This window comes from Pleurodeles waltl, chromosome 7, assembly GCF_031143425.1.
Source record: "Pleurodeles waltl isolate 20211129_DDA chromosome 7, aPleWal1.hap1.20221129, whole genome shotgun sequence".
Classification (NCBI taxonomy): domain Eukaryota; kingdom Metazoa; phylum Chordata; class Amphibia; order Caudata; family Salamandridae; genus Pleurodeles; species Pleurodeles waltl.
The window spans coordinates 716,693,065-716,701,864 of NC_090446.1; the positions used below are offsets into that span (position 1 = coordinate 716,693,065).

General features: G+C 44.0%; 1 protein-coding gene across 1 annotated transcript in view; it reads left to right on the forward strand.

Moving 5' to 3' along the window:
• The window catches only part of RAPGEF6 (Rap guanine nucleotide exchange factor 6), an 822,369-nt gene that overhangs the window by 645,187 nt on the left and 168,382 nt on the right, over positions 1–8,800 (forward strand). The window contains 1 exon segment of the mRNA XM_069201702.1: positions 5,958–6,066. Within this exon segment, the coding sequence (XP_069057803.1) occupies positions 5,958–6,066 (109 nt within the window).

Sequence of the window (8,800 nt, forward strand, 5' to 3'; positions counted from 1 at the left end):
AGAACCTAGATGTGTCATTAGATTTAGCAGTCTCCAAAATAATAACCCATCTGGCCTCTTCCCAACTTCTGCGTGCCTTAGAACATTCCTTCTTATAAACTTTTCTGGCTGTTCTTAACAGCCCAACATGGCCATCTTTTATTGCTTCCAGGAGAGACAGTTGTGCTTCTCTGCAACAGTTGTCAAACCAAGGTGCGCAGTGCTTTTTGTTAGATTTATTGAGAAACTTTTTTGTGAAAAGATGCTTTAAAGATTGGAACAAGTCAGTGTGGGCTGCTAAGACTCTGTCACCCTCCCCGTTCTCATTTAGGCGGATCATACACTCCATCTGGTTGGCAAGCAGGTTGTAAATGGATGTCAGGTGTTTAGGGGAAGAATTAACAGATTCCCATTTTAGGTTGCGTCTGTTATTTGTTAGAGCCAGCTGGGAGGCATGGCTCTTGGAGTAGGGCACAGTAAACGAAGGAAAAAGTCCTCTGGTTGATAAAATCAACGGGTCATGATCACTCTCAATTTGCTTTTGAACCCTCATATCAAACATGTGGCTCCACAGTCGGATGTCAAGAAGTATATAATCAATACGACTGCTGAGCCCTCCGCGCCTAAAGGTAGCTTGTAGATTTACATCCGAGCGTGAGCGACCGTTGCAGGCTCGGAGGCCATGGGCTAGTGTCATGTCGGCAAGTAGGCGCGCGGATTTATTCAGCCTTGGTCTTTTGTTGGAGACTAGCTGAGGGATGCCCCAATGGGCATCCTCTCCTTTACATATTCCTTGGACTAGAGGATTAGGTTCAAAAGTGACATTAAAATCCCCTCTAATCAAAACAAAGAAGGAAGGATTGTTTTTAAGAAAACTGTCCAAAATGGACAGGACATCAGAATCGGTGTGGGAGCTCACATTCCTGTTATAGATATTAATTAAAAGTAAAGGTCTCTCTTCAGAAATCATTATTAATAGGACTTGCAAGTCAGGGCAACCCGTATCTATTTCTTCTATCTTGCACCTAAGAGAAGTGTTGATCCACGCAAGCAGCCCTCCCGATGGTCTCCCAGAAGAGGACTTGCGTGCTGGAACCCAATAGCTTTTAAAGCCTAGTCTATATTTGGGTTCTAATGCCCACGTTTCTTGGAAGAGGCAGATCAGGTGATCATCAATAAGACTGCCCCATCCTGGACTTTGTAATTTGCTTTCCAACCCTGCTATGTTCCAGCTGAGTACCTTATCGAGATCCTCTGTTTTTATGGACCCTGCTTTATTCTGAGGATATTTCCTACAGGGGGAGGAACTGCTAGGAACCATACTAATTCCCTCGGGTATATTAGGACCAGTGGCTTTCTCGCTATGTGCCATGTGAACCTCGCTGGATGTGGCCCCAGCTATATATGAATTAGGTAGGTTGGACATGCGGGTGGACACCAGAATGTATGGAACAATTGACAGGGACGGAATACATTCCTCGCTGACTTGGCTCGTGGTGCTTATGGGTGATCCCTGGTTAACAGGATCTGCCAAGGTCAAAGGGGCACCAGAGTTAGAGATGCTGAGGGCAGTAGGGTGAATGTCCTCAGCATCACCATTGCTCTGAGCCACTTCCGAAAGGTCGTCTCCTAATCAGTCTGTTTCAGAAAGAGATGACGAAGGGCAACTGGGGCCAAATAGAGGGATAGACTGTGTGTGGATAGCCGGGGAAGCCCCGTATAACGTTGCCGGTTGTCTACTCCAAACTGGCGTGGGAGGTGGATAAAACACTTGTAACCTGCAAAGGGAGGCTTTTCCAGTTATAGGATAAGGTCTATTAGCGTTTATAAAGAGCCGTTGGACAAGGTCTGGAGAATTAAAGTTGATAACTATGCAGTCCCCTGAACCGATCTTCGCTAGGGAACCCACCCACCCTACCCTTCTCACCATCAGTATTGAGGGTGTCATGGAAAAAGCAAACCCTGCGTTCACGTGCAACCAATAGATAACCTTGTTTTTAAGTTCGGTAAAAGATTCAGTGGAATGAGGTTTGAGTTCAGGAACATTCGATATAATGAGTACATAATGACATGATTCTGGTGGCAAATGGAGCACTTTTGGATCTGACAGGCCCCTGGACTTGTCGCTCTTCTGGTGTTCTGTAAGCAGGTGATCCCAAGTGGGGTTGCCATCTCCCGGATTAGTTACAGGGTTATTCCATGTGGCGGTTCCTTTTAAAAGGGGAACTGGAACCATATGGGGCTTATTCATTAAAATACTAGCTGTTTTGACGGAGCTGGTCCAATCTTGGTTTAAAGAGGAAAAAGGGATTTTTGCTATTTGGCCAGTGGGTCTGTTGGCAGTGATGGGGTCATGGCTGGCAAGGGGATGGGATTGAATTTCTACGGATGGAGCAATTTTGAGTGGCTGGCTATTGATAAGGCTTTCCAATTTGTCCTCAATCGATTGGAGGCGGGTTAAAATTGGAAGAAAAAGTTTGGAAAGCTCATCTCTTATGAAATCCCTGGTGTACTCATTTGTATGACACTCGTTTGTGTTGTGTAAGGGGATTGATACCGTATCCTTATTAGAAGGTTGGGCCATGTTAGAGGGGCTCAAAGTCCTAGATCGTTTGTTTTTAAAAGCGGGTTCCCTTCGTTTCCGTTTTCCTTTGGTATTGGAATCTGCTAAGGTGAGGGGGCCTTCGTTTGGGGGACTCTGGGCAGGCGGAATAGGTGCAGCACGGTGGTAATTACAATTGGGGTTTCGTCCTGATTCTCCTGGGAATTTTTGAAGGGGGAAGGGAAAGGGGTAGTCAGTACAGACTGTAATTCTGGTCGCGGGGAGGGCTGTGGGGCTGAGCTAACATGAACTAGGCTGTTATTTGAAGAAGGGGGGGCAGCTAAGCGTCGCTGCACTAACTCTATTTCTTTTTCAAGTTCCCCAACAGCCTTTTGCAGAAAGCCATCTAAGGTTCTGTTAGAGTGCTGTTTACCTTCCAACCCACCCCCACGTCGACGGCCCATTATTCTTTAAATCAGGGGCCTTTAGTGGGCCCCGGCTTATAGGGGTGTGTAGGCCTTTGGGACCCAGCCACTGACACTATAGTGTGATTAATAAGCTTCTCAGACCCTGCTGTTAACAATTCCCAAAAACAAGACCACAGTAAAACACCCAAACGTATATATATAAAGCCTGGCCCAACCACTTATCGGGCACAGACAGGCGTAGAGCGGGTAATGAATTATGGGCTCCTGCCCTTGGGGGGAGAAGAATGGTGCCGCCTCCTTCCACCCTCCAAGAAACGGAATTCAATAAGCAGTTATATGATGAACTGAGATAAATTCAGCTGAGTACGTGGATACACCTGCAAGTATCCGGTTTGGGATAATAGTTTTCCACGTGCTTGGTGGGGCCTGGGGCTCTGTGGAAGAGCTACCCACGCACCGAGCAGAGGAACTTGGAGACTCCTTCAGGCAGCCATAGACAAGTTTGCTGTATGGACCACGTCTTTGGGTAGATGTCAGGGGGGTGGCCCTGCCCTGCCTCTTCCTGGCAAGGACGGGCCCGCCCTTGGCCCGGGCGCCGCCCGCGCGCGTCCCGCGACGGCGGGAGCGCGAGTACAATTTAAAGGGCTCCTGCCCCTTGACCTCCTCCCGGCAAACAAACAGCGCTTCCCTCGACGGCGGGAGCGCGAGTACAATTTAAAGGGCTCCTGCCCCTTGACCTCCTCCCGGCAAACAAACAGCGCTTCCCGCGACGGCGGGAGCGCGAGTACAATTTAAAGGGCTCCTGCCCCTTGACCTCCTCCCGGCAAACAAACAGCGCTTCTATATGCAGGTGACTATTACTGTGCATAATTATTAGGCAACTTAACAAAAAAAAATATATACCCATTTCAATTATTAATTATTACCAGTGAAACCAATATAAAATCTCAACATTCACAAATATACATTTCTGACATTCAAAAACAAAACAAAAACAAATCAGTGACCAATATAGCCACCTTTCTTTGCAAGGATACTCAAAAGCCTGCCATCCATGGATTCTGTCAGTGTTTTGATCTGTTCACCATCAACATTGCGTGCAGCAGGAACCACAGCCTCCCAGACACTGTTCAGAGAGGTGTACTGTTTTCCCTCCTTGTAAATCTCACATTTGATGATGGACCACAGGTTCTCAATGGGGTTCAGATCAGGTGAACAAGGAGGCCATGTCATTAGATTTCCTTCTTTTATACCCTTTCTTGCCAGCCACGCTGTGGAGTACTTGGACGCGTGTGATGGAGCATTGTCCTGCATGAAAATCATGTTTTTCTTGAAGGATGCAGACTTCTTCCTGTACCACTGCTTGAAGAAGGTGTCTTCCAGGAACTGGCAGTAGGACTGGGAGTTGAGCTTGACTCCATCCTCAACCCGAAAAGGCCCCACAAGCTCATCTTTGATGATACCAGCCCAAACCAGTACTCCACCTCCACCTTGCTGGCGTCTGAGTCAGACTGGAGCTCTCTGCCCTTTACCAATCCAGCCACGGGCCCATCCATCTGGCCCATCAAGACTCACTCTCATTTCATCAGTCCATAAAACCTTAGAAAAATCAGTCTTGAGATATTTCTTGGCCCAGTCTTGACGTTTCAGCTTGTGTGTCTTGTTCAGTGGTGGTCGTCTTTCAGCCTTTCTTACCTTGGCCATGTCTCTGAGTATTGCACACATTGTGCTTTTGGGCACTCCAGTGATGTTGCAGCTCTGAAATATGGCCAAACTGGTGGCAAGTGGCATCGTGGCAGCTGCACGCTTGACTTTTCTCAGTTCATGGGCAGTTATTTTGCGCCTTGGTTTTTCCACACGCTTCTTGCGACCCTGTTGACTATTTTGAATGAAACGCTTGATTGTTCGATGATCACGCTTCAGAAGCTTTGCAATTTTAAGAGTGCTGCATCCCTCTGCAAGGTATCTCACTATTTTTGACTTTTCTGAGCCTGTCAAGTCCTTCTTTTGACCCATTATGCCAAAGGAAAGGAAGTTGCCTAATAATTATGCACACCTGATATAGGGTGTTGATGTCATTAGACCACACCCCTTCTCATTACAGAGATGCACATCACCTAATATGCTTAATTGGTAGTAGGCTTTCGAGCATATACAGCTTGGAGTAAGACAACATGCATAAAGAGGATGATGTGGTCAAAATACTCATTTGCCTAATAATTCTGCACTCCCTGTACAACACACCTTGTGTGAAACATAGTTTGTGCTGAAAGTACCAATAAAAATAAATCAAAACCACCAATGCAGGATGGCTGCGATGTTTAGACGTACGATGCCTGTTATCTTCAATCAATACAACAGTGATACACTATATACAATAACATTCCAGGATGGCCGCCACAAGTAGTGAGTGGCCATCTTGGATTGATATGGTACATGGTGTACCATTGTTTTATTGCACCAAGACTACCAACCTGTTGCTTCTAAATGTCGTGGCCACAAAACATCAAAAAATAATGCGCTGTACAAAATCATTGCAAGTTGCTGGTCTAAGCTATATTGGATTTCATGTTTTTTGCCGTAAGCTGAAGTCCAACACATTTAATTACCCCTATATTTTGATTATTTTTTATTTTATTATTTTAATTTATCTTGCTTATACTTTTTAAGTGTGTGTGTGTGTTTTTTTTATTGTGGATGGATAAGGGCATAAATGCAAGAATGTCAGTGGGTGGATAAATTAAATTGATGCACTGTTGCAACGAGCGACTGACTGTACAATAAGTGCCTAAATTTACCAGTGACATATAAACCAGACCTATTGGCATTGCTAATTCTTTTCCATTGTTACTTCAGTGAAGGTTTGTTCCGTATATCTGAGCTTAATCACTGATGTATCCAAGCCCTTTGTGATGTTGCACAATGAGCTTGCATGGTGAAATTAGTGTGTAGTGCCTTTATGATGTGCATTTCGGGATGAATGTATTTCGCCTTTTTTTTTTAAACAGATAATGGAAGTCAATGGTCAGAACTTTGAAAACATTACGTATGCAAAAGCTCTTGAAATCCTAAGGAACAATACACATCTTTCTATCACTGTGAAAACGAATATTTTTGGTGAGTCTTTTAATCCACTCTGTTTGATGTTCTACTTGAACCTATACATTACGTTGTGTGCAAATGTGTTCCCTTTTCAAATCTCTGCTCTTAATTTTAGTATTTTACACAACGCTGGCCTGGACAGCAAGTGTTAGATTGAATAGGAGCATAAAGGCTTGAACCAGTAATAAGAAACAAGATAGATGACAAGATGTGTGAACTCAAGGTTTGAATAACTCTAGTAACTAGTGCTGCTTATTTTAAACCATAAGTAAGGAAGGAAGACAGACGAGCGTGCTGGGCACTGGCTGCTAATACTTGCGTGCAGGACTTTGGAACAATTTTGAATTCCCACAAGCATAAGCCTATGTTATTTTTCAATTCTCAAATAATAAGCCAGTTTCTGCAAGTTGCATTTTCGTGGGCCCCAGGACCTACTGCAGTGCAGGCGGTCCATAAACCACTCGGTGGCTTTCTTGTATCTGAAGGCTCCTGCATGATCAATGTTCAGGAGCAGCATCATTACTGGCTCTCGGCACATCTGCCACGGCGATAAAATAATATACTTTTAAACAATAACAAAAATGCAGACTTTTCTCACCTAACCGTGTATGGAAGACCATAGTTGAATTGAGGAGACAAGTATTACGCTTTCAGTCGTGCCAATCAGTGCTAGAACTGGAAGAAAAAAAAATACTCCGGGAAGCCATAATTTTGGGGGTCACAGAGTGGCAGAGGAAGGGGTGGGGTGGAGTCATGAGAAGAGGAGCTTGCAAAGCAGAGGTTGACATCCAACTTTTACATGTACTTTAGAAAATATCTGATGCAAAGAAATTGGCAACAAGGACAAATGTGAAACTACATCTGATCAAGCTTAATTAGTCAGAGAGAGGCTTTATTTTAAAATATCTTACAAGGTTAAAGATACCTGCTGCAGAGGGCTTTGTGTGCCCAGCCAATTTGAGGAGATTGCATTAGCAGTAAGATAGCTCTGGTGGTCAATGCAGTTTTGGAATAGTTCTGTGTATTGTCCCCTCAGTTTTGATTCATAAAGTACCATAGAGGCTAATGTGCTTATGCAAAGCACATCGGATAACATGCAGATAACAGATTGTATTTTATGTTGATTGGTAAGTTGGCTACTCCTTTTGACCCTAAGCTCATTTTGTTATTTCCAGTTCATAAGTTTCAGTTCTCCTGATCTAGCACAGTGATCTATTTATACTGACATTAAGGAGTTGCATGCAAACTGCAAGTCATGGGTTTAGATCCTTATTTTTTTTTTTTTCATCTTAATGTGTTGTTATTCTAAGATTGCAAATAAGGGCTCATTTGGTACGTAATAAAAAAGGGTTCCTTTGGGATGTAATGAAGTCTAAATAGTACAAGCTACCTCAATCATTGTGTTACTTTTTATAGCCTGACTTTTTCTCATGACCAATCAACTTTAACATATAATGTCTACAAGTATGGACGATATGTGATTCCTACATATTTTAGCCCTCATTGTCTTACTTAATATTCCCTGTCCAATAATTTACTCACTTGTGTGATTTATTGTGTCTGTGTGTGATGTAAAGCGCTCTGACACTCTACACTGGATGAGTTGTTCTATAAAAGAACTAAATTGTTTATTCACACAAATACATCTTGCATTTTTATTGTGCTTGCACATCGCTTACACAAGGGATTGTATCTTGTTTTTTTAAGTACTTGTAAAGTGATACTCTGTGTACCTTTGTTTCCTTCCATTTATTTTGCTGGGTTACTCTTCAGATGGCTCTCAACCAAGATGATACTTGAACAAAAAGAGGACTGATGGCATTTTAAATCAAACCTTCCCCACCCCTCCCGAAGCCTCCCACCCCTACAATGCCTGCAGGTTGCTACTCCGGACAGAATACAGACAACCTGCAGTGCTGATAAATTGCAGTATTGGAAAATATCTCTAGTAGAAATTCTGCATCTACTTCTCTGGGTCCACCAGATCCCAACCCAAGAATTAGTTTCCAGCTCTGGTGTTGATAACTAAGCATGAGAAATCTAGAGGAACCCACTCAAATCCTGGCTATGTGAGAGTTTGTCACTGTCCGGCGTTCCTCCCGAGAGCCGAGGCCCTTCATGAAGTGCCGTGGAGCAAGGCTTTAGAGCAGTCCAATGCTGAGTAGTTGATACTCTTCAACGCAAGAGGTGCTCTAAGTGAGCAACGAATGAGTAACTCCTTTAGCTTATTTGCAAGTGCTTTCTTCACAGAAACAATTCATTGTCAGTGCTTGAAGTAGACCTGTTTTGTCAGGTACTGAGTACCCGCACTACTTCATTTTGAGAGGAGAGTACCTGTTCTTCTCAGCAAAGATGCTATATTTTCAGCCGGGTTGTAGCACACTTCTCAGAAGCAAGCAGGTACTCGGTTTCAAACACTGCTTGTTGTGTTGTGATGTTGGTTGGTTTCCCTATTCCCCTCCTTTTAGGCCGTGCCTGCAGGCAGCGCGCATGCGCTGTCACTATGGCGACGGTCTATTGTATCTGGGGGAAAAAAAACTCTACAAAAAGGGAGTTTAGCTTGCCCATCACTTACCATTTGCTAGCACCATTATCACTCTTGATTGCCGCCTTCTAATTCGGCAGCCCGTGGGATGCCGTCACTTAACTTAATTAGTCTACCTCTGCCCCTCTGACTACGATTGAGGTACTAGTTATTTGTTTGCATTTTTAAATAGCGCAAACTTGACCCGATTTTGTGCTGCTTTCC